This window comes from Malaclemys terrapin, chromosome 1 (genome assembly GCF_027887155.1).
Source record: "Malaclemys terrapin pileata isolate rMalTer1 chromosome 1, rMalTer1.hap1, whole genome shotgun sequence".
In the NCBI taxonomy this organism is placed as follows: Eukaryota; Metazoa; Chordata; order Testudines; family Emydidae; genus Malaclemys; species Malaclemys terrapin.
Genome location: NC_071505.1, coordinates 91198360 through 91223560, shown reverse-complemented (window position 1 = coordinate 91223560; position 25201 = coordinate 91198360). Strand labels below are relative to the sequence as shown.

The window sequence follows — 25201 nt, the reverse complement described above, 5'->3', positions numbered from 1 at the left end:
GCTAACGTGCTCATGGCTGGCGTGTGACGCCCTGCCGGGGGCGGGGCCTGGTCAGCAAAGGCAGCATGTGCCTGGCGGCGGCCTCCAGCTGTTAGCTGGGCCGGGCGGGAGGCATGGAGCAGGAGAGGGGCGAGGTGAGCGGCGGGGTCCCTGGGGGCCGAGAGATGCTGCAGCCTCCGATCCCTTTGCCTTCCCCGGGACCCGGCCCCCGCCACCGGACACGGTAGCTCTCGCCGCGGGGCTGGCCAGGCAGGCGCTGCCCTGCGGGGCTCCGGGGGCCCTGCGCTGCAGCACGGTGGGTCTCACCCAGCGTTATAGCGCCGAGGCGCTTTGGGGCGCCTCGGCCACCTGTGGGTGAGAGGCCGCCATTCAGAGCCCTGCTCTGCCCAGGGGAGTGGCTGGGAAGCCCGCCCCGTCCCCTTTGTGGTCCCCGGCCAGCCCGCCGCAGCAGGGGTCGTACGTAGCCAGCGGGGCTTGGTAGGGATGTGGGCCGCCAGGGAAGGATCCTTCGCAGAGGGTCCCCTGGATTCTGTTTGTAAAAGGGCCTGGTTTGTGGTGCGGACCGTGCGGTAACGGGCCCCCACCTGCCTGTGGGTAGATAAGGCTCCTTCAGTTGAGGTAACGCAATCAGTGGTGCCTGGCTTTGGGGTGGGGTGTAGTCGCTGAGACCCTGGACTTCTTCGCTGCCGGCTTTTGGCTCTGGCCCGTGCCCAGGGCTGTGAACAATATCCCGTTTTCCTGCTGCTGCCTCGGCGGGGAACTGTTCAGGTTCGATGGGAGCAGCTGGAAGCCCCCTGTTCTTTAATGGGAGTTGGATCTGTTTACACGAGGACCGAGCCTGTTTCACTGTGTCCCAGGATGTCTGGCTGCTCTTGTTTTGAGGAGGGAGGAAGAGGGAAAGCAGTATGGAGTGCAGGGATTGGAGACTGAAGGGTATCTCTTGCCCTAAAAGTTTGTTACTGTATTGCCACCTGGGAACAGTAAAGGACTAGTGACTTTGAAGTAACCAGTCAACCTCCAGTGCGACTACTGTATTGCTGATCTTTCCTTGCTATGTGTCTCTGTGAACTGATCTCTCCTTATACCTCCACGGTGGCATTTCTGGCCTCTCCATCCTTCTGCCACCCCTCACCATGCACTACCTCATGGAGGCTGATGCTTTGCTGCAGTTGCATGATCTCTTAGGAACAACTTATCCCCTAACTTCCTTCATCCCTATCCAAAGCCCAGTTCAAACCACCTCTTACCCTACATTCTTGCAGTCATCAACCCTTCTTGTCTTGCCTTGTTCACTGTCCCTTCACCCTCTTGCTCCTCCTTACTAACCCCATTGCTGTAGCAGCTTCAGGTCTGGACATAGTCATGAACAACTCATGATGAAATTAAATGTTAAACTCTTTCATTCATACAAATCTGTCTGTCTGTTCAAGGTTTAATATGTGAAAATGTGACTTGTCCTGTTTTCCTGCCACTGCGTCTGCTGAGCCAAATTCAGCCCTGACATAAGGCAGTGCAGTTGTTCCTTAGGAATTGCACCTCCTTCTTTCAGGACTGAATTTGATCCCTGAGTCCCAAGCTTTATTGGGGAATGTTGGGGTGGCATGGAATTCAGTGACTGAAGCTGAAATGTCGCCTCTGTGTTAGACATGTCAGTGCCTTGCCATGCTGCACAGAAATATCCAATGCTGCCAGTGAACAGGTTCAACTACTGGGAAGAAGAATGGATGAAGGGACATGTTCTCTACTCTTCCCCCACCCCCAACTTATTACTACCCTCTTCCTTTAATATGGCTGTAGGTCTCCTACATTCTCACTCCTGATATCCTTTCTCCACCCTCCACTTTCTGCACTTCTGTGACTGAGTTCTTCTTCTCTGGGGATACTGAGTATGATGGGTAAAACATTATAAGAGAACTCACTGAGCAGGTGGGAGTCCTCTTCCCCTCCGCCCCCCACACTCCCAAGTGAGTCGGACACACTTGCTCTTGGGTCTGCTAGATAGAATCCTTAACAGCCACACCAGGTTTCCCCTCCCGAAGCTTTGTGGGACAACCCGGCTGTGCTGAGGTCACGCTTACTGCATAAGGGTATATTGAAAATCTTGGGTCTGAAGAGTTGTTCTCTCCGCTAGTTGTCTTCCTTCTGCCACAAGACGTCATCCTTGGAGCGGCTGGAGGAGGAGGACGACGAAGAGGAGGATGAAGATGATGACAACTTGGACTTGTTTGGGGGTTATGATAGCTTCCGGGGTTACAACAGCAGCATGGGCAGTGACAGCAGCTCCTGCCTGGACGAGTCTAGTGATAATGATGTGGCAGATCGTGAAGCTGGGGAGCTGCCCACCTCCCCTCTGCCGCTACATCCGCCCACTACAGGCCGATCGATGGAGGACAGTGGCTCTGAGCCAGGTACTGTATGCGCTGCATGCAACAAAGAGGCACAATAGCTGATTAGAAACCGATATGAACCCATTTGAAAGCAGTACAGTGCTTCAGGATATGTGTGGTGGTTTAGCTTAATACTCATGCCCTGGGAGTGGAACTGCCCAGTGATTTAAAAAAAAAAAAATTGTGTTCTATGCTCTCTGAGTTCTGTCAAGAGGCTCTCAGGGTTCGGCTGGGGCTAGTCAAATTAGTTACACTTCCCAGTGCTGTAGCATTGGTGGCCTGGGCTTGGCCCTTGCAGGGTTAATGCTGTATCCCCCAGCTCTCGTTCTGTGCATCTTCCTCTCCCCCAGCTGTGTGTGAAATGTGTGGGATCGTGGGTACAAGGGAAGCTTTTTTTTCGAAGACCAAACGCTTCTGCAGTGTCTCCTGCTCCAGGAGCTACTCCTCAAACTCCAAGAAAGCCAGCATCCTGGCAAGGCTGCAGGTGAGTGACACCCACCCGGTGGCCTTTGAAATCAAAGTGGGAGTAGCCTGTAGGGGGAAGTGTCAACCATCTGCTGATAAGCCTCTAGCAAGTGCGGTCTAGTCCTTATTGGTGCCTCCCTTCCTTCCTTGAGGGGCACTAGGGCATGCTAAGGGTCCCGCTCTCTGCATGGGTGGGAAAAGATGGGGAGGGCAGAACTGCACTGTATCCATGGTGTTTCTGGCTCTTCATGGCACAGTGAGTGTAGAAGAATGTCATGACCTCTGAAATCCTTCAGCCAGAGATAGGGAGGTGAGTCTGCACCTTGCCTTCAGGAACACATTATCCCTGTGCCTCTGGATCCCAACTTCCTCTTCTTTTTATGCTTCCACAGGGCAAACCACCTACAAAGAAGGCTAAAGTCCTGCACAAGGCAGCATGGTCTGCCAAAATTGGGGCATTCCTCCATTCCCAGGGGACAGGGCAACTGGCCGATGGAACGCTGACGGGCCAAGATGGTAAGTGCAGGTTGGGGTGGAGAAGAAGGAGCTGTGCATTAGACAAGCTCTGCATACTCTTCAGAACCAGCTCACCTTGACGCTCTTCTCTTGTCCTCCTGTAGCCCTTGTCCTGGGCTTTGACTGGGGAAAGTACCTGCAGGACCATGGTTACAAGGCTGCCCCCGTCAGCTGCTTCAAACACGTGAGTTTTCCTTATTTTCTGTGCCTTTCTGCCTGTGTGTAGTGTCATGTCACCTGGGCTTATTGGCTTCTTCCTGTGTGCATGAGGTGAGTGAGGAAGAGGTTTGGAAGCCACATGGTATAGAAGAGCTTGAGATCAGACTCTGTCTCTGAGCCTTGCTGGTCATGCTGGAATCCTGTGGAGGGAAATGGGCAGGGATCTTGGTGTTATCTGAGATAGAAATGTCATTGAATGGCATCAGCCATTCACAGCTGTAATCAGTTCCAGCCACAATGACTTCGGGCCTTTGGAGGTGGTGGTGGGGCATGGGAGGGAAGTGGGACTCTGTCCTCCCAAGTTGTGCTGGAGGGAACCCCAAACTCTTTAGAAATAGAAACCGTGTCTCTGTCTGTCTTCTCCCCCCCGCCCCCATCCCCACCTGAGCTGTGGGTGGGTCTTCGCACTATGCCTTTAGTTTTTCTGGTATTACTTTGTTCTCCTCACTCCATGGTCATGTCATGGACTAGGGGAAATGGCCGTGCTATCTGCCATGCTGTCCCCTAGCATGCACATAGCACACATCACATCCAGACACAGCACTACTGCTAGTGCACCAAGGCCATGGTCATCTGGATTAGCTTGCTTTGGGTGAAGCTAACAGCCACTGGTTCTCTGCTATGCCAGTCTCCATCAAGACAGGGCCATTGTGGATGGAGCTTGCCTGTTGTCTTAGCCCTGCTGATGCCAATGGCCTTCCCAATAATTATCCCCATCACGCTTGTCATTGCCTGTGAGATCCACATTCTGCTGTGTAAAACTTTAGTTAGCTGGAATCCACCTGTCCATACAAGTAGCATCGCACACACCATTACCACGGAGCTCTGTATTCTCACAGCGAGCAACATCATCTGCTTCTGCAACCCAGCTGATTCTATTGCCAGCATGTCTCCGAGGAGACCATCTTACAAGGTTGCTGCCACTGACCTGAGGCTGATATATGGTCTATGATGCCTGTCTGGGGAGAGGAAGAGGTCCCTGGCCAGCTCAGCCTGGTTTAGTGTATAACTTGGCAACTGAGTTCAGACTGGCCGAGATGGACATTTCTTGGCGTGTCAGATGGTGCTGTGAGGAGATGGAGGCAGGGAAGATCTAGTATGAACGGTTCAGAACACCCTTCCACTCTGCCTGATTTGCTACTAACTAGCATGGAGACAACATGCAGTGCTTTGTTGAGGGGACTCGAAGGAGAACTCTCAGAAGGACAGTAGATCCATGGCCTAGCAGGACAAGGAGCTGGACTGGAGCTGCTGGTTGCATTTCCAGCTTTCAGGAATCCTGAAACTGGAGAAGACAGCCAAGTTGAACTGGCAGAACTAGGAATTGGGAGATATATACAGCAGCAGGTATGCACCTTCTTACTGTTTTATGTACTGATTGGGGAAGTGGGGAGGTTGATTTCACAGGGGTGGGGGAAAGGGTCTTCTGGATGCTGTGGTTAGTGTATGTAAAAGGGCAGTTATAACCTTGCATGAGGGTGGAAATATCCCTTTTTCCCCCTTCCCTTATTCTAACAGTCTCCACCCACATGCCTCTGCAGCTCTTGCCAAATCCCTCATCAGCTCAGCTGTTTTGGTTGCTCTGTCATCTCCCAGGCTCTCTACCTGTTTGTGCCCCTCCTTCCTTTCGGCTCATAGACCACTGTTCCCAGTCAAGGTGGAAGTGCCTGCATTGGCCTGCACAGGGCCTGGCTGAGCCACACTATGTGGCTGGACTCAACTTGGCAGATCTTTGGGGAGATTGCAATGTAAAAAGTCTTAAAAACAAGAGACTTTTTAATTGCAGGAAACTACTGGCTGGGCACAATGGCCACAACATTCATGTGAGATTATATCCATCTGCCCCATTTGCAGTGCTGGCTGTCTAACCAGATTGCTGCCTCTATCTACCTGCAATCTCCCATCAGTCTGCCTTCCTGTTAAAAACATGGAAAACACTCAGGCATATTTTATTGGCAAAGGGGTAAGCAAACAAAATAACAGCCCATAGGTTTAGGATACAATAATTGCACTGCCTATTCCCAACTGTCTGTTGACATGCAGTAAAATCCTTTACATTTATCAGACACTAATTAGTCTTGGCCCTTGGCTTTTCCCACACCTGGAACATTTTATTTGGAAAATCTCTGAGCAGGTCCTTCAATCTTGTCATCCAGTATTAGGGCAATGATAGTTTCCCTTCTCCCCCACAAAAGCTCTCTCAAAGCTTGGTCCCCTCTCATCTGTGTGAACCACATCTCCAAACTTACCAGCTTTCTCCCTTGCTCTCTAAAATGGCTTCTTTCCCTTGACGGGAGCCCTGTAAAGAGATGGTTGGCAGGATCCTTTTTGGCCCACAGTAAGGATGGCTCACAATATGTGCTGACAGACATACCCTGGTTGAGTTAAACTAGTGCAAGCCCCATGTGTGGGCACTGCCAGTTTTAAAGTAATGTATCTGTAAGCCAGGGTTAAATGGATTTTAGGAGTGTCAACGCAGAATTGCACTGAATTAATGGAAGGTGCAATTTAAGCAGATTCAGTTTAACTGGTGCAATTTTGTGTATAGGCCAGAGATCTAAGCCACCTTTCCTAATTCAGTTAGGATCATTCCTTGCTCTTCTCCCTCTAGCCTATCAAGTAGCATCTTCACCCACCCTTATTCCTAGAAGTGATGTGTGAATACCAATGCTATGTCCTTACTTTCTTCTGAGACTAGAGATGGCATCTTGCAGGAAGGAACTAGAGTTTGAAACTGAAGTGAAATTATTACTTTTATCATGTTGGTTGGTATATTGGATGTGCTGTTGCTTTGGCTGTTAACTCTCTCTTCATTTCAGTGACCATTGCCCCAGTATAGACCTCCCAGAGCAGGCTGGGAAGAAGCTGATCAGATCCACTGTGGTGAAAAGGTTCACAGACCTCGGGGACCAGAAGAAGAGCGGACAAGACGTGTTCCAGAACATGTGCCAGGGTTCTGAACTCATGTATGAGTTTGAGAAGGTGGTTAAAATGAGGCTTGCCTATGAGAGACAAGGGAAGGTTCTACGAGGAGGACAGGAAAATGAAGCAGAACTCTTTCTGGAATGAGAAGTGCAAATGGAAGAGATGGTTCCTAACGAAAACACCAAATCAACAGTCACTCAGGAGAAAATGGCTGCTACATTGACCCAACATTAGGCCTCCTGGCCAAGGCTACAGTGTAAATGTGGCTCTAACAAATCAGTCACTGTGATCTGTTGCACTGTGCTGTTATGTCTTACTCCTGCAGCTGGCCTATAGCCTTTGGTGTTCAATAAAAATATTCCTGGATAAGAGAGCCTCTGGCTGCCTTAGACAGCCCCCCTCCTTCTCTTTAATTGTAATACTGCAGTGAATTATTCCTGTTTACAATTCCCTCCCCCTACCACCTCGCTCACCTAAGCAGACGTTATATACATGCATACAAACAAGGATGTGCTCCCTCCACTCTAATGTTGCAGAACATCTCTTAATTGCAGCAGTTGGCCCATCAGTACACCCCCCCCCCCCCCAATGCTTTCTGCCATAAACTTCCAAACTGTATACATGAAGGGCCTAAATCTGTCACCCTTACATTGTTTTCAGGGCAGATACTAGGCAATGGGGCTACTACCAGTGAAAGCTGCTAATCGAGGTGGCAGAGCTGAGCTCTAAGCTAAGGGGATAATGACTATACATCACTTCTGCCACTGAGGGAGGAACTGAACCCCAGTGCAGTGGAGTCCTGGTGCAAAAACTGAATTCCTACTATCCATTAGCACTTAGAAGCTCTCTGTGCATCCACCTTCAATCTCATACTTCACCATTTGCATGCAGTACTAATATAAATAACCGCTTCAAATGCAGCAGTGTGCCCTATCAGCTGCCTGTAGCTTGCGGTCAATTCTGCACCTTCGCTACATTGTTCATGGAAGTCATCTCCCTTAGTTTCACATATGTTATTCAGTAAACAGATGTTATAATTGCTATGCTTGTCCCTGTGCTGGCATTGCAGGTCAGTGGATATCTCTGCCTTGCTCTCAGCCCCCCAAAAACCCATTCTACCACCTTCCTGCTAAATATATAGCTGAAATGGCATCCTCTGAGTGGGTGTGATTAGGAAGTGGCTATGCACTTAGGATCGCACTGGGGGTGGAGACACCATTCATGTCAATATTTTACTATGGGAATAATTTTCCCTCCCTCTGGTCCATTCTTAAACTCTAGACTTTTTCTGTATTGTGGCATCATGTGCTTTGGGTGGTCTTCCTATATACGTGTTCAGGTACCTGCTATGCTGCTCCACTGGGGCTGGTGTCCCTATGAGGCAGGGCTCGCTCCTCTGATGTACTTGTGGGAGAAGAAGGGCCAAGTGAGTTCTATTGATAGCTCCTAAACCGTTTGGAAAGTGTAATACTTCAAGTCCTTCAGTGATTTCTGGCACGTTGGCCACCTTGCTCACGCACCCCTACAACACTGTACTGCCATGCATGCAGCCCATGAAATAGCAACCATGATAGTAGCACCTACTGTGGTCTTCGTGACCTCAAACTGGTGTCCAGCTGCTGGCTGATTGTCTGGGGTAGCCAGCTTCCATGGGGCAATTGCCTCTTTTTTTTCTCATGGTGATTAGCACGCTTGTCCTAATGGACTGGCACCGCAGGGTCACAGTTAGTTCACCAGAGGTATGGAAAACTCTTCTTTCTCATTCTGAAGTTTATGCAGTCACTGCTGCTTGTCCCAGAGCCAGAGAACAACTTGGTGGTGTCAGTCTTGTTATGATCTGGGCGCTAAAGCCATCTTTGGATTTCAAAGTCAATACCCCATTGGGATGAACTGAACAGTTCAGAACTTGCTGTTTCAGAGTGTGTGCAGACTTACGAAGGCAATTGTACCTCATTATGCTGGGTTCATGTTGTCATAGTTTCTCTTTACAGCCCTAAGGGCTAGAAATACCTGTAGTTTAAATGAAAGCATACATTTTGGAGCACAGCTCTGTGAGCAAGAGGCAGATTGTGTCTGCAAAATACCATTCCCTTCTCTCCTCTCCCTTCATTTCTGCCCCAATCTTGCAGGTGCCACTGTTTGAGCAGTGGGAGGACGTGATGAAAGGGATGAAGGTGGAGGTGTTGAATAGTGATGCTGTGCTCCCCAGCCGGGTGTACTGGATCGCCTCTGTCATCCAGATCGCAGGTAGGTCTCTGAGAGGCTTATCAGGAACTGAGAAGGATTGGCGATAATTGAGGAATGTTTAAAAGAGCTAAATCTATCTGGCCTGGCCATATGACAACTTAACGGGGCTATGGGAGCCATCCAGGGGTCTTTGAAAGGGGGAAATGCCAGGAGGGAGAAGAGTTGTTTAGGAGCAATAGATGGAACCTAAACAAAGGTAAACCGGCAGGACTCGTGGAAGGACTTTGTTGCTGCGCTCCATTAAGCTGTGCTAGTCTTCCAAGGGAAGTGGTGGAAGTGCTTTCGCTTGAGTCACTGGAAGCCAATTTCCATGTAGTGCTGGAGAATGTATTGTAGGGAACAAAGTAACCAGTGCAGAGAAACCGTCAAGATTTAATGCATCTCTTCCCTCTCTTGTCTCCGGCAGGATATAGGGCGCTGTTGCGCTACGAAGGCTTTGAGAATGACTCCAGCCATGACTTCTGGTGCAACCTGGGCACAGTGGACATTCACCCCATCGGCTGGTGTGCTATCAACAGCAAAATCCTGGTACCCCCCCAGAGTGAGTGCCTGTCGGGTGCCGTGCTGAGAGGAGGTGCCTGTGTTTAATTCCACATGTAGCAGTCTTGGTTTCTCTCCTAATTCAGTCTTGCGATGTCATGTTTGTAACACTTGGGAATGCAGATCCGCTGCTGTCTTCTGTTTATAAAGTGTTCATTTCTCTTGGTCCTCAGAAAGCAGCTCCTTGCATTGCTCTCTCTGCAACTCCCTCTGGTTGATTAGGAGTGGTGCTGTAGGGTGGTGGGAAGAACTGTGTCTATTCATCCTCAACCAGAAAGCCCACTAGAGGTGCTGGTAAAAGAGCAGAATTCTGGCACATTGGGGCGAGTTAAATGCTACTTTCATAGTTTGACATATCTTGACTTACATGTCTTACTCAGATGATTTCCATTTCCAAAGCCTATTCCAATCTTCCCCCCCGGCCCCTATGACCTTGGAACAATTTACCAAGGCTCGGGGTGGATTCTCCATCCCTGATCATCTTTAAATCAAGACTGGATGTTTTTCTAAACTATCTCCTCTAGGAATTATTTTGGGGAAGTTCTATGGCCTGTGTTTTACATGAGATCAGACTAGAGCAGAGGTTCTCAGCCAGGGATATGCATACCCCTGGGAGTACGCAGAGGTCTTCCAGCGGGTACATCAACTCATCTAGATATTTGCCTAGTTTTACAACAGACAACATAAAAAGCACTAGCAAAGTCAGTACAAACTAAAATTTCATACAGACAATGGCTTGTTTATACTGCTCTATAGTCTATCCACTGAAATGTAAGTACATTTATATTCCAATTCATTTATTTTATAATTGTATGGTAAAAATGAGAAAGTCAGTAATTTGTCAGTACTAGTGTGGCTGTGACACTTTTGTATTTTTATGTCTGATTTTGTAAGCAAGTTTTTAAGTGAGGTGAAACTTGGGGTACACAAGAAAAACTTGGGGTAGTCTGGAAAGGTTGAAAGCCACTGGACTAGAGGATCATAATGGTCCTTTCTTGGCTTTGGAATCTATGAATCTATACAGCCTCATGTCCCAAATTAGGCCCTGGTCCGGCAATCATATCAGCATGGGCAGACTCTTGCTCCCAAGTGGAGCCCCTTTGAAATTAGTGGGGCCCTGCATGGATACACAGGTTCATGTGTGTCAATCCAGTTGCAGGATTGGGATCTTAGTTTGTAAGTTTTCCAAGGCACAGATCATGTCTTCTAGCTCGGTATCCCTCCTCCAACCGGCCTTTGGGTTGAGGGGATTTCCTTTTATCCATTCTAAATCTGGTGCCTTTTAATTTTCATCAAGGGCTCCCTGGTTCTTGTGTTAGGGGCTGACTGACCTCCTCTGTACCAACCACTATTCTAAATATTTATACACCTAGCACAATGGGATCCTGATCTGTACTGGGGCTTCTTGGTGCAAAGATAATAGAAAGAATAATAATAACTAATTTTCTTCTGCTTTCTGTGCCAAATGGTTGCAAAGCCCCTCGAGCTCATCAGACACCTGACATTCTGCCGGTGCATAGCTGCAGTGTGGCTGTGAATGTGTGAGTGGAAAAACTAGTGATCATTGGTGTATCTGAATGGGAAGAACATCTTGAATTTAGACCGGCAGTTCCTGGAAAGGAGGGAAGGGGTCAAATGCATTGTTAACTTTGTGCCCTCATGAAGGTGCAACGGACATGTAACATGAACTGTTATTCTCTGTTCCTGCACAGCCATCCACGCCAAGTACACAGACTGGAGGGGGTACCTCATGAAAAGGCTGGTGGGAGCAAGGACCATCCCTGTGGATTTCCACATCAAGGTAAAGGGGAAGGTTCTACCATCCATCCAGCTCACAGAGGGGGAGACAGCACTGTGGGGGAGTCTCTCTCTCTCTCTTGGTTCAAGCTCTGTTCACCTCTCCTGTTGCTCGTTGGCACTGGGAGGGAGAACAAGTATAGTGCAGGGTGGGGGAGGGCATTTTCCTTTAAGGGCTGCCTGACATACCTGGAAAGTAGGACAGAATGCTCCTTTGGCAGTGCGGGTTCTTTGACTCAGCCTGATTGCTTCTCTTTCAGGACAGGGCTTAAAAGGATGTTCTTAAACAGTTGAGGCCCAAATATTGGTGGGGGTTTTGTTTCCTTTTGTGCGTGCGCACACAAGCAAATCCTGCTGTTAAATGTGAATTGTTTTATTTCAGTGAACGAGCTGTTTGTTTTGAACAGAAACATTCTTCTTCACTTTTGGAAGCACAGCAACGTGCTGGGGAATGAGAGAAAGACCAAACTGACTAGACTAGCGTCACTGGCTCTCCTGAAATGCAGAGTCAGTAGCACTGGATGTGAAAAGTCATTTAGATCTTGACAGTTCGGCAGATTTTTTTTAATAATCTGAAGGGATGTTAGTAGATGCGACTCCAGTCAGTCGAGCGAGAAGGCAGGCTCCCCCTGCTGGCAAGTTTTGAAAAGTTTCTTTCTAAATTTCTGATGGGGAAAATAATACCATGAAATGGCAGGCAGAAAAAGAACTTGACGGGATTCACTTATCTGCAGAATCCAGGGTAGTCAGGGACATTGAACTGGAGACACTGAACTAGAGTCTTCCATGGTTTCTGAGGCGGTTGTGATTACAATGAAGCTGTTTGTTCATGGGATAATCTGTCAGACCCACTGAGCCGTGGTGGAGACAAGCTCTGGGGAGAGTTGCCACTGACTAAAGGGAGAGTTGGCAGTGAAGTGCTAGAGAGAGACTGGAATGTTACCGTGTCCAAGGCGTTTCCAGACAGAAATACTCTTTCTCCTCATGCCCAAGTCTGGAGAAAAACTTCTACAAGGCACATGTGGGGTTGTGGCCCCAAAGAGATGTTGCTAATGTGCGTTTTGCCACATGGCACTAGATCTCCCTGCTCTCTGAGCCCCTGGGCTCTGATATACCTACTTTATAAATGCCTTTGAACGTTCTCAAGGATAGGTTGGGTTGGGCCTGATCAAAATTTGGGAGTCCCCCAAAGGAAAAGCCAAGGTGATGCGGGTGACTCAGTATGAAGTCCCTTAGTTAGTCTGTACAAGTGCTCCAGGATAGTGGTGGGATTGGAGGGTGTTGCTGGAGGTTCGGTCTTTCTAGGAAGTGTGAAACAAAGGGCTTGATCCCATACCCCTCGAAGTCAATTGAGAGACTCCAATAAGTTTCTGACCTGAGGTGTCTATGGAAGACCTTTTGGACGCCTTCACCGGAAGTGAGGTGTGAGCCACCTTGCCCTGGCCCAGTTTGGGTTGAAGCAGTTGTATTCTGCCAAACTATAATTATCACAGGGATTTCATTAGGACTGGTTATTCAGCCCTTCTTATCCCCAGTTGTGCAGCGGCATGGTCTCAGAATGGCTGCTGTGTCCCTCCCTCGAGGTGTCTGTTCCTCCCAGCGCTGACGTGCAGCCAAGTGACCAGTGTGCATGTGGAGAGGGTCATGTTGTATAAAGCGTTTGGGGATGAAGGGCTCTGAGAGATCCTGTTTGTTTGTTGTCCTCGCAGATGGCAGAGAACATGAAGTACCCATTCCGTCAGGGCATGCGGGTGGAAGTAGTGGACAAGACCCAAGTGTCTCGGACGCGCATGGCGGTAGTGGACACGGTGATTGGTGGCCGGCTGAGGCTCCTCTATGAGGATGGGGATAGCGATGATGACTTCTGGTGCCATATGTGGAGCACTCTGATCCACCCAGTGGGCTGGTCACGTAGGGTGGGTCACAACATCAAGAAGACAGGTACAAATCCATGTGGCCTTTCTCGGGACTCTCCCAGCCTGCTGTCTATTGGTTGGTCCCAGGGAGACACTGACACAAGATTAAAGTTGACCCTAGTCCTGGGTTTTCATGGAATGGTTCTGATTCTGACACGGCCATCCCGTGTCCTGCAAGCTGGGCCAGCTGTGATAAAATCACATCACCTGCTTCTAGCCGTAGCAGACCAGTGGTTCTGTCTGCCCATGTAACCTGCTCTCTAGTATCCATTATGAGATGTTGCAGAGGCCAAACAACCCAGTGTAATGCACCTGGCCAATGCTCTGCTGCATGTCAGCGGTACAAGTGTAATTTCTTATTCGATTCCTCAAGAGGCAGTCAGTTTCTCCCCCTGAAGTGTGAGTACGCTGTACCTTTATGTTAGCCTGCATAGTTACAGATGGTATTAATGGCTATACATTTATTGAGCCTTATGTGACAAAGCTTGCTGGCCCCTTTAAGAGCAGGTGACGTTAGGTCACCTCTTTCTGGGGCTTGGCCTTTTAAGGAGAGGAATTTGTGGGCAATATAGTTCCCCAGGGGAGTCCAGAGACCAAGAGGCATCATATGATCTTGGACTACTCTTCCCATCAGTTCCTAGAATTCTTCTCATTATTATTAAGAGGCAGGCTAGCAGCACCCACTCCTAAAGGGGCCAGCATGCTTTGTTATGGTTTAAAAAAGAAATCCAAGTTCAGCGTAGGTGTTCTTCCCTTTCTCCTGCTGACCCCCCAGAGCACATCTCCGCCTGGTTATCATATATTGTGTATAGAAGTTTATATCAGTGATAAATCTACCATCCTTTGAGTTCAAGGGACCCTTTATTTCCATAATACAGGACATAGTAATACAAAGGGACTGATGCATTTTCCCTTTGTAATTTTGAACATCCCCTTCCAGCCCCCTCTGACTACCTGGTGCCTTCCGGTTTCTTATCACTGCTGACCTCTGACCTTAGCAGGGCTCCCCCTCTGTCACAGGAGATCTCTCATTTCTGCTTCTCCTTCTTGTTTCCCTCCCCCTGCAGAAGAAAAGCGCAGTGACATGGCGAACCATCCCACCTTCCGGAAGATCTACTGTGATGCTGTCCCCTACCTCTTCAAGAAGGTAGGAGAGCTCAGCCCTCGCGCCTTGAGACTGCCACGGCAAAGAGGGGTGTTAGCGAAGGAGCAGGAGGACCCAGAGGCGGATTGAGTAAACGGGTTTCTTTATTGCGGTACTTGACCCAGTTGTCGAGTAAGCACTGGAATAGTTACAGCACACTCCTTTTATCTAAGTTAGTATGTAAATACTTACATTCACTACAATGCCCCCAAAACCCTTATTGAGTACTATGAATGCCTATATAGTGAATATTAATAGCTATATATTGAATATAATTATCCCAGCCCCTGTTTACTGTTTACAGCATTAAGCATATTCTACAGACATTTTATCTTGAAGATACATTTTTTTGCAGTAATTGCAGCCAAAAATTCCCTTAATCAGCAGTTCTTAGGGAAGGGAGGACAGGGCCATGACCCCGAGCTGGTTTATGTAGCTGGGAAATGAAGGGAGGGGGAGATAACCCTGCTTTGCACAAAGAGTATCCCTTAGATCCCCACAGTCCTTATGCAGCTGCAATGCTTATCAATCCTTAACAAGCAGAAGGGAAGGGAGAGGGGTAGCACTTTATCAAGTTCAGAAACTGTGCCTGCCCGTGCCTCTACTCCCTAATACCATGTCAGCACACAAGCGGTTTCCCAGGTCTCTACTTAACCCTTACATATCCCAACAAGGGGGTGATGGGGGAAGCTTTGCCAGGAGATGGTGGGACCCATCCCGCACTTCCGCACTGCTCTTTGGACTCTAACTCATGTAGATGCTGAGCGCTCTTCCCCCGCACGGCAGCAGAGCAATGTCTGGCCCACAGAACTCAGCACGGTGGGCTTGTTTGGGGCTGGGATGAGGGGATTCACTTGCCCTGAGGCTTTGCTTGATGTTGGGGATGTGGGGGCTTGGAGCTGGAATGGGGGATGTTTGAGGATGGGGTGGGGGAGGTGGTCAGGAGCCGGAGAGGATGTTTGCTCATTCAAGGTCAGGATGGAGTGACTCGAGGATGCAGGCAGGACTAGGAACTTGGGTGAGGAGTAGTGAGAGGCTCGGTTGGGGACAGGGCTTGCGCGGGGGTCCGGAGGGAGGTGTTCCTGCACTTAGATCAGGGGGTGGATGCACAGTAGTCGTCAGCCAAGGGTGGAAGGGGATGCTAACACGAGGGAGGTCTGAGGGAGGTCAGGTCAGAGGCTTGTGTGCTACAGAGGCTGGGCTGGAAGAAAGGGCTTGCTCCATGGGAGGCTTGTTGGCTCTGGCTTGGGGATGGCATTGGGGTGGCTGGCTCTTTGATTGATTTATTGATTGATTTATGGGGGTTTCTCTTTGTTCCATTGGGCTTAGTTTGCCTCTGTTTTAGAATCAAATTAGCACCTTCCCCCCCTTTCCCCCCCCCCATCGTGTTTCAGTCATTTGGTTTTCTGCTTTAGGGCAACCTTTCCTTCCCCTTCTTCCACCCTGCTGTGCCCCTCTGGGTCTTTGAATCCCCTTTGCACTCAGAGACGGGCCATGGTCCTGACGGTGACTCCCAGTTTGTCTTTTCCCCGCGGTCTGTTTAGGTGCGGGCTGTTTACGCTGAGGGTGGCTGGTTCGAGGAAGGCATGAAATTGGAAGCTATTGACCCCCTGAATCTGGGCAACATCTGCGTGGCTACTGTGTGCAAGGTAACCTGGGCTGAGAGGGGACAGAGCCTACGGCATTGCTTAGCAACACCCAGTCGAAGCCTGTGACATCCGAGCCTCTGCTCAGCATCCTTAGAGGGCAGGACGAGGTAGGGGGCCTGTCTGGGGCTTGTGAGAGAGGAGTCAGGGCTCCTGTTTTGGGAGGGTTCTGGGGAGTGAAGCAGCAGGGAAGGAGGTTGGGTTGGGGCACTTGTTCAGGGGCCAGCAGACTGCCGGCGGCTTCAGCAGTGGGGGCACTCAAGGCCGGGGGCAGTTTACAGATGTGTATATGCTGCCTGAGGACAAGTGGACTTGCTGCAGCTGGTTGAGTTCCTTGCCAGTGCAGCACATGTGCTATGCACTTCTCCCACATCCTCTGCCCCTGGATAATCAGAAGGGAGGATCTGCTTTCCCGGAAGACCTCAGCAGCTCCTGGAGGGTGTCAGCAAAGGGTACAGAGCATGGCTTTGAGGAGTAAGGGATGCAGGGAATGTTAGGGGGAAGGGCTGTGTGTATTCCTACATTCTGCATGGCCTGGCTTCCCAGTCTTGCTTTTTCTCTCATCACTCCCCGCTCCCTGTGGAGCGCCTTGCATCACTTAGCAGGGCGATGGGCGTTATGATCCCAGGGAGCCTTTTCCGTCTCTAGACTCTGTAGTCAACTTTGCATAACTTGAGAGGCAGCATTACCAGGGGCTTCCAGTTCTCTCCCAGAAAATCATTGTCTCCTCGCACAACCCAGAGGGGAGGGACTCAAAGCAAAAGGTTGACTAGAACTTACAGGAGGGCTCTTTATTTGTCCAGAAATGTTCCCCTGAAGCCGTGTCTGGCGCGAGCCATTTTGAGGGATTGGAACTGTGGGAACGAATAGGCGACTTTAACTCCTGCATCATGTACGCCTGCTATATTTTATAGGCTAAGCAGGGTCAGGCCTGGTTGGTGATTGGATGGGGACTCCCAAGGCACAGAGTGGTGGTGGTGAGACAATGGGTTGTGCTGTTCCCTCTTGAGTCAGTAGTGAACCAGTGACCCATCACTGCCTCGAGGGGGCTCCGAGCTGCTGGAGGAGGCACTGTCCTTTGAGATGGAAAACTGAGCTCCTGACCATTTAAGGTTATGGCACTTTTCACAAGAGCGTTGACATCAGCCCTGTGTGCCTGTCAAATTCCATTCCAGGTCAGTAGGTCCTGTTGACTAAACTCCTGCTGCAGTTTCAGCTGGAGAAGCTCCCACTCCCCCATCTGTGATACAACATTTCAGTGTATTGCTGTGCATTGTTTAGCACCTACCATGCTCCATCCCAGAGGTGGCTGCATTTCACTAGCGAGGGTATGATCCTCCGATAGCCAAACCATAGAGGCCTTGGGGATCTTTCAGGATGAAAGGCTTTAGAGACAACAAGAAGTCTGGTGGCACCTTAAAGACTAACAGATTTATTTGGGCATAAGCTTTCGTGAGTAAAAACCTCACTTCTTCGGATGCATCCGAAGAAGTGAGGTTTTTACTCACGAAAGCTTATGCCCAAATAAATCTGTTAGTCTTTAAGGTGCCACCAGACTCCTTGTTGTTTTTGTAGATACAGACTAACACGGCTACCCCCTGATACTTAAAATTCATTTGCAAATTCAACACCATTAATCTGGGCTTGAATAGGGACTGGGAGTGGCTGGCTCACTACAGAAGCAGCTTTTCCTCTCCTGGAATTGACACCTCCTCATCTATTATTGGGAGTGGACTACATCCACCCTGATTGAATTGGCCCTGTCAACACTGGTTCTCCACTTGTGAAGTAACTCCCTGCTCTCCATGTGTCAGTATATAATGCCTGCATCTGTAACTTTCACTCTATGCATCCGAAGAAGTGAGGTTTTTACTCACGAAAGCTTATGCCCAAATAAATCTGTTAGTCTTTAAGGTGCCACCAGACTTCTTGTTGTTTTTGTAGATACAGACTAACACGGCTACCCCCTGATACTTGAGGCTTTAGAGCAAGCTGAGCTGCTCTTCTCATGCCCTCCCCTTGTGTTGTCAGGTCCTGCTGGATGGTTATCTCATGATCGGCATTGATGGGGCAGCATCTGCAGATGGCTCTGATTGGTTCTGTTACCATGCCTCCTCACATGCCATCTTCCCTGTCAACTTCTGCCAGAAGAACAACATCGACCTGACCCCTCCAAAAGGTGAGACTCTGAAACCTCCTACTCCCACCCCGAACTCTGAGGTCCCTGGGCTACACCGCTCCTTAGGGCACATGATGACTTGAATGTGGCTCGGACTGACCAAAATTGTGGGGCCCAGGCCTGCTTGCTTCTTTTTTGAAGAGTCAGGGTTGGTGAGGTTGCAACAGCTGATCCATTCGAACTGGCCTTACTCTCACGTCTTGCTCCAAAGAGTGTTTAGTATTTGATGGCTCCTAATCTGAAATAAAATGGAAGTCTGATCTGAACTTGCCTTCTCTATCACTGCCAGCGGATTCTAGACCCCCTGGGTTGTCTGATCCAGAAAATGAGGGTCTCTTCCTGCTTTCAACACTGCCCTTGACATTCCTGGTGGCAGGAGAGAGATCATGCCTAGTAATGTGTTTAAAGTCCATTTCCTCCTGCATGTGGTGATTGACAGGGGCTGTTTAATTTCCGCTGAGTCCCTGTTAGATAGATGTTTGTCCATGTCTCAAAGCTATTGTACCGCTTGATGCTGTTCCCAATCTGTGCTCAGCAAGGGAGTCCCGGACTGCTGTGCATTGGCAGAGCGGTGCAGTTCCTCTTACCTTCCTTTGAGCTGCATCCTGGAAGTGCCAGGGGGATAGTTGTGCAGCCTTGTGAGCTACTGCTCCTTCCTTGCACACTCTCTCTTTCTGCCGGCTCTTACTCCCTGTGACCTTTCTACTTTTGCAGGGTATGATGCAAAGAATTTCAATTGGACAAGTTACCTGGACAAGACCAAATCAAAAGCCGTGCCAGTGCGGCTCTTCAACATGGTGAGTGCCGGCTGGGAGGGGGGCAAGGCAGACACACCAGCTTGGATCCAGCATGCTGGCAGGAGCAAACGCACCATGGGAGTTTTGAGCTGGGCTGTTCTGGGAGGTTTCGCTCCTGTCAGTGGATGTGTCCTGAGTTCTTTCCCATAGGCTCCATGAGGATGGCACTTGGTGGCTGGTGATGACAGCGGGTGCTGTCTTGCTCTGAATTTCATAATGCAATGAGCTTTTGATTAGGGCGACTTGCATTTTTTTAAAGCCCACACGGGTCTCCAAGCTCATCACAGATTGTCCATACAGGGATCAGTCTCTGCACTGAAATGCAGCCCTCTCTGGGAGGGGGAGGCAGGAGTCATTCCACACCAGCAAAATGGCATGATGGTGTCATGGGACAGTGCCACACCTGTCTCACTTCCTCGGTCCCCATGACTATGCTGGCTCACGGGGCTCAATCAGACGTCCTTCGAACCCTGCAGAGCTGTACCCCCTGGTTTAGCATCTGACATCTCTGTGGTCAGGCTGAGCTTCGCTGGGGATTGGGCCTGTTTGTATGGGGGCAGCTGAAGTCCCCGTAGGTATCCTGATATGGACTTTGTTGAGAGACACCAAAGAGGCATCACTGTGCTCTGTCTCCTTTTCCTGAACTACAGGCATAATCACACTGGTGTATTTGCATTAGGACTTGGGATTGGCCTGGATGTGACTGGGTTGGGTTTTTCCTCTTCCCAGGACTGCCCAAACCATGGCTTCAAGGCCGGCATGAAGCTGGAAGCAGTGGATTTGATGGAGCCCCGACTCATCTGCGTGGCCACCGTAAAGCGTGTGGTCCACCGCCTCCTCAGCATCCACTTTGACGGCTGGGACAGCGAGTATGACCAGTGGGTGGACTGTGAGTCACCAGATATCTATGCTGTAGGCTGGTGTGAGCTCACGGGCTACCAGCTGCAGCCACCAGTGGCCCCAGGTTGGTGAACACTGATTGGTTCTTCTGCCCCGATTGTGGTGACGCTGAATTTGGTGGCAGGTTTCTGACCCACTGCTTTGTATGTCCTGCTCTTCTGTGACTTGTGGGGAAGATAAACCGTCTCCCTTGTCCCACATGGACTCCATACACCCCTCACCCCCTCTCTCAGCCTGGCTCACTCACTGACCAGAGGAACCAGATCTGCGTGGTGAGGAGAGAAGATCGGCAGTTTGAGGTGGATTTTAGTCTCCCTTGTTTTCCGTCCCATCAACCAATGGGGGATTGCTCCTGCTGAAATGGGGCATCACACGAGCACTTCCATGCCCCCTTCTAGCTGTACTCTCCCTCTTTCCTTACCCCACCCAACCTTGCAGCAGGTGCAGCTCTACCCCCCTCCCTTTCCCAGGCCCTGTGATGACACGGGTGTCACTCCTCTCTTCAACTAGCAGGGGCTGCCATTGCTACACTTCAGATACCTTCCTTTCTTCCATCCCAGAATCGCTAGCCTCATCCCTGCACTACCCCATCTTCCCTGGTGTACCACTGCGCCCCCAGCTATGCCCAGCCTGTCATGCTCACCTCACATCCATACACCTAGCAGCACCACTATAGCCAGCTCTTCCCTCTGCTTTTGTGGCAGGCTGGCTCAGGGAGAGGGAGTGGGTCTTGTATCTGCCTTATAACGTGGCATTCCAGTTATCTGCTGGTGATGGAGCCCAGCTTTCATTTCCCTCTTGTCTTGATGACAGAGCCCACGACGCCAGTGAAGGTCAAGGAGGTGCCGAAGAAGAAGAAGAAACCCTATGGAAAGAAAAGTGAGTGACAGTTTGATTAGCCCCGCCTCCACAGCGCCCTCCTTTTCCCCCATTGGCTGGAAACTGTTAAAAGAACCCTCTCAGGTGTGACTCTCCGCAGGCAGGAGAGGGGCCTTTTCTGACTCTGGATACACTTGGCCCAGTGTGTGTTTATAGCTTCATTATTCCTCTTTGCATCTTGTCATGCTGCTGTTGCTGAGGAGAGACCTGGGCACTGTGTGGGGGGAGGATGCTAAGCTGTGTCTGTTGGCTCCATCATAGACTAGGACTGCCTGCCTCTTGAGAACGTTCATTGGCAACGTGCAGCTTCCCCGTTGTCCTTAGAATGACGGGGAGCCCGGTCTGGGTAGCTGGGATCAGTCCATGATGTGAGCTTCTAACAATTAGTGTTAGGGGTTGAGGATGGTTATGGTGATGGACCAGAAGCTAATGGGCTCAGACCATGTTGTGTGTGTGAGAGAGAGAGAGCGAGCACCTAAAATCAACAACCCCACGGTGCTAGGTGCTGTACAAACATAGTAAATGACATTTCCTGTCCCACAGAGTTTATATTCGCCATAATGTCCTAACTAACATTATACAGACACCAAATACAGGGTCACCCCTGCCAGTTTTTCAGGATCTAGGCCCTGAGCATTAAGCAAAGCACTTACTGAGCTCAGTGGGCCTGCTGAGGTGCTTAAGTGCTTTGCTGAACCAGAGCCTTAATGTGTAAGAACTTGCAGCTCCATATTTAGGATGATGGGAAGAGTGGTTATAGCCATCTTCCACTGTCTCTCTTCGGAGTGCGTTTACTTGGAGTGCGGGGAGTTAACCCCTGCAGACGCTCCCCACCACTTCAGAGCGAGCAGCGACTTGGGAGTGTGTCTGATTGGGAGAAATATCATGACCTTCCAGCCAATCATAATGCATTTTGCTGGTCAAGTGTGCTTAGCCCCGCCCTGTGACGCCTCTGTGCCGGGGAGGTTGAACACGGTGTTTAGTAAAAGGACAGATTTCCCCAACACTCTTTATTCTTCTTTGTTAAGGGAAAAAGATGTCTGCCAAAACCCGGTCCCTCAAGCAGGCAGCCAAGAAACCAGCTGGCCCAAAAGCAAAGCGAGAAGCAAAAGCTGCAAGCAAGGCCTTACTGGAGCCAGCACCTGATGAGAGTAAGGAGAGGGAGTCGCTCCAGCCTGCAGCTCCTCCCCTACATGCTGGGTGCCATTAGCAATCCTGTGGCGTGCTCCCCTTCCTAGCAGACGTGGCATGGGGTCCCTATGGCCTGGGCTGGGGAGACAGCACAGCCAAGACTTAACTGTCTTCCACAGAAAGGGTTCTGGGGGGTTGCATAACTCCATGGCAACGAAAGCCGAGGGTTAGCGCAGCCCCAGCATACACAGAGCAGCCTCTAAACAAAGGAACTGACTGCTGCATAATGCTGTGAGCAGCTGTATGTGAGACACGCCTCGCTGCTGGGTCCCTCATCGGCCTCCGCAGGTCCCAGTTGGGGGGCGATGCGTTTCTGACTGTGTGAGAGAGGGAGAATTTCTCCCCAGAGAAAGGTCCCAGAATATGACAGCTGCTTCTGGAGGCTGACTGGCCCTGTTTAGTCCCAGAACAGGTACAGCACCCATAGCATGGGCTTCCCCTGACCTGGAGGCCTGAGATGGGAGGTCACTCTGTGTTCTGTTCCCATCTTGGTCTCTGCTGAGGCTGCCAGTAAGAGGGGCCAATTGGGCTGGTATTTGTATGTGATGTGGGCACCTGCTCGCTGGGAAATGGGACTGATGGGACCCCCAAAGCATTTGTCACTGGGTGTCCGTATGAACAGAGTGGGCCCCATGGAGCTGTTGACACCAACTGTTAATGAAGCTTTCTGGGTGGACTGATTTATCCTCTTTCCGTTTCTCAATAGTTATCACTGTGCAAGTGAAAGAGGAAACTATCGACCCGTCATCAGTGGAATTCGGAGCCCCAGAGCTTCCCATTCTGATAAGCAGCATAAAGCAGGAGGTAGAGGACTAATCCCTGCTCCCTTGGGTGGGACCTCCTGGCCTTGAGCAGGGATGTGCACTGCACTCTGGGGAAGCCCCAAGTAAAGCTGTGCAGGAGACAAGAAGGGGCGTCGTTCCTTTGGGCTGGGCACTCCCCAAATGTGTCAAAACTCCCTTTTGTCCTTGCCAAAGAACAACCCCCAGTGCCTGCAAGCTCCATTTTTTGTGGGGGGGTTAAACCCCAGGTCACAGCTTCCAGAAAAGGCACCAAACTTTGAGAGCAATACAGCCCATACTTAGCTGATGGGCTGGCATCTGAGGGTGGATTTCTGAGTCTGGGAAATCCTATTAGCCCAGAGACATGACTCTTTCTGAGCGCTGTCGGAAGCTGCTGCTGCATGTGGGGAATGCTAGCATTTCAGGCTGGTGTCTGGAGCCTGCAAACTGTGATCTGAGGAGCATCGAAATTACAGAATCACAACCACTGTGTGCGGTCTCAGGGGGAGCAAGTAAGTCAGAAACATGGCTGCTGTCGCTAGGGGAACCACCATGATGTGCTGCTCATCCCTCTCTCCCATCCTCTCTGGGACATGGACATGGAACCAAAGAGGGCTCTAGAGAGCAGCTGGGAAATGGAGGAGATAGAAAACAAGTTACAGCAGGGAATCTCTCTCTTGGTTTTACTCATAAATTAATTTTTTCACCTGCTGTGAGATGAGCTAAATCTTATCCAGCCCAGAAGAAGACAGCAGGGTATTTATGTTGGCTCTTTTCCCCACTCCAAGACGCACAATACTGCTGGATGATTATTATATTTTTACAATCCCAGAGTAAATTCCACTAATGAAATGTAGTGTAATGCTCTGTAAATAAAATGTAATAGAAGGTCAAAGACTTGCCGCCTGGTTTCGGGAACTGCAAAATGCCTGCGCTGATCAAGAGGTGAGAGGGGAAGTCTGAACACGAAAGCAATAAGGAGGGTGTGGGTGTGGTGGTTGTATTGTAGCCCTCAGGTACCCACCTCTGTTTGTAAGATCTGCAAAGAGCAAGTGCCAGCTGCTAGCAACATGGCACAGTAGGGGAGGCTCCTTGTCAGCTGCTCTGGTAGAATTACTTTCTAGGACTCTGCAAGGGTCCCCAAGTCAAGTCCTCAATCATGGTAACATGAAGGATGTGCATGTACTCCCAGCAAATGGAGCCGCCAGCTAGGATGGAGTGTGTGTAGGGGAGGTGAACTTTGCCTGGCACCAGTTGGCACAGAAGTGTTTGTTCTTGTGGCGTTAGTCTGTCCCCCACCCATGCTGAGCTCTGACTTTCATACAAGCCGATGCTCAGGTGTGCAGTAATAGATGTTCTAGCTCCTTTGTCGAGTGAATTTTTTTTCAGGGGGTTCTGGCTTTTTCCTTCCATTGCTGCTTTCCTTAAGCTGTCAAGTAACTTTAAACCCCCAAATACTTAATATTTATATAACTGCTTTCCTGGAAATTGTTCCTAATTTTAATAAAATACTTTTCATGTAAAAAAATTTCTCTGTTCCCCCAATGTGTGGGGAAACCAAACAGCAGCAACACTGGGCTAGCACGTAAGAATGGGCCAGTGAAACTGGTCAATTTCACTTTTGTTTTACAATCTAGTTTGATAAGTGAAATGTAAAAGGCAAAAATTCTGTCAGTGGTGATTAACATGCTACATTTTAAACATTCTTTTATTTTTAATTCTCTGAAGGTGTCAGTGATACAGGTAAGAACAGTTTGCTCTCATGTCATTTAAGTATATGATACAGGAGAATAAGATAGTGGAGAATACTGTTTCAACGTGATTTTTACTTCCACTTAGAGTCCTTAGATGCTGTTGAATCATCTCTAAGGTTCCCTTTTCTGCTGTGGGGGCAGGGCATTTTGGAGTGTTTTGCTGTTCCTTGTGCCCTCACAAGCTGGCTGTTCAGTGTCTGACACAGGAAGCGGTGGTTGGAATGGCAGGACCCCACATCCTGACTTAGGCCCTGCCTACACTAGAAATAAAGGTTGTGACTGAAAGACATTTTCAAAACATGACCTATTTCCCAATCTAGACGGGCCTATAGTGCAAGAAAAGGGTTCTCTGTCCTCCCTCCCACCATTGGAAAGGGTGCCAGGCATGGCAGATGTATTTTATTGGTCATGCTGCATTCAGGCACCAGCCTCTCATACTGTAATGGACAAATATGCTGCATTGAGCACTGCTTGTTGGGGCTGCAGAGGTGTGAAACTCCAGCCCCAATGGAAGTGTATATTGAGGTTTGTTTTTCCTCCTAACTGGAATATTAGTTGTGAGCAAAGGGGCGGGAGCATGTCCTCTGGGATAACACACCTGCCATTTCTCCTCACCACCCATTCACAGCAATCCAGAGAGCCCATGCAGCATGTGATACTGAAGGGACATGACTCTTTGAAGTGCTGAGGAATGACAACGCCAGTCCTTTCCTGCCACTCTCTTGCCGTATAATACATCCATATGGGGTAGGCTCTAAGCATTCTGCTGCTGTAAGTGAACTAGAGAATGAACACACACACACACAGCCTCGAGTCACTTACACAAACAGATGTGAAACATGTTTGCTATCCTGAGCAGCTCTCTGCCTCCTCCCTGTGATTCTTGCATGGCCAAAGGCAAACAGAGATAGCTAAGG

The 25201-nt window shown here is 49.7% G+C and overlaps 1 protein-coding gene across 1 annotated transcript; it reads left to right on the top strand.

Annotated features, from left to right (window-relative positions):
* L3MBTL2 (L3MBTL histone methyl-lysine binding protein 2) lies at nucleotides 1-23425 on the top strand. The gene is made up of 17 exons (XM_054030971.1): nucleotides 1-134; nucleotides 2132-2408; nucleotides 2738-2871; nucleotides 3245-3368; nucleotides 3473-3552; nucleotides 8642-8759; nucleotides 9166-9300; nucleotides 11012-11100; nucleotides 12806-13037; nucleotides 14080-14159; nucleotides 15701-15805; nucleotides 17834-17981; nucleotides 18696-18778; nucleotides 19508-19742; nucleotides 20492-20557; nucleotides 21586-21708; nucleotides 22455-23425. The coding sequence occupies exons 1-17, from the start codon at nucleotides 114-116 to the stop codon at nucleotides 22562-22564; spliced, it is 2160 nt and encodes a 719-aa protein (XP_053886946.1). The 5' UTR covers nucleotides 1-113; the 3' UTR covers nucleotides 22565-23425.
* Nucleotides 23426-25201: the final 1776 nt, after the last annotated feature.

Coding starts and splice junctions, on each gene's coding strand:
- L3MBTL2 (XM_054030971.1), top strand. CDS start 114: ATGGAGCAGGAGAGGGGCGAG. Junction 9,301..11,011: donor AATCCTGGTACCCCCCCAGA/GTGAGTGCCTGT, acceptor GTTCCTGCACAG/CCATCCACGCCAAGTACACA. Junction 15,806..17,833: donor GCGTGGCTACTGTGTGCAAG/GTAACCTGGGCT, acceptor TTGTGTTGTCAG/GTCCTGCTGGATGGTTATCT.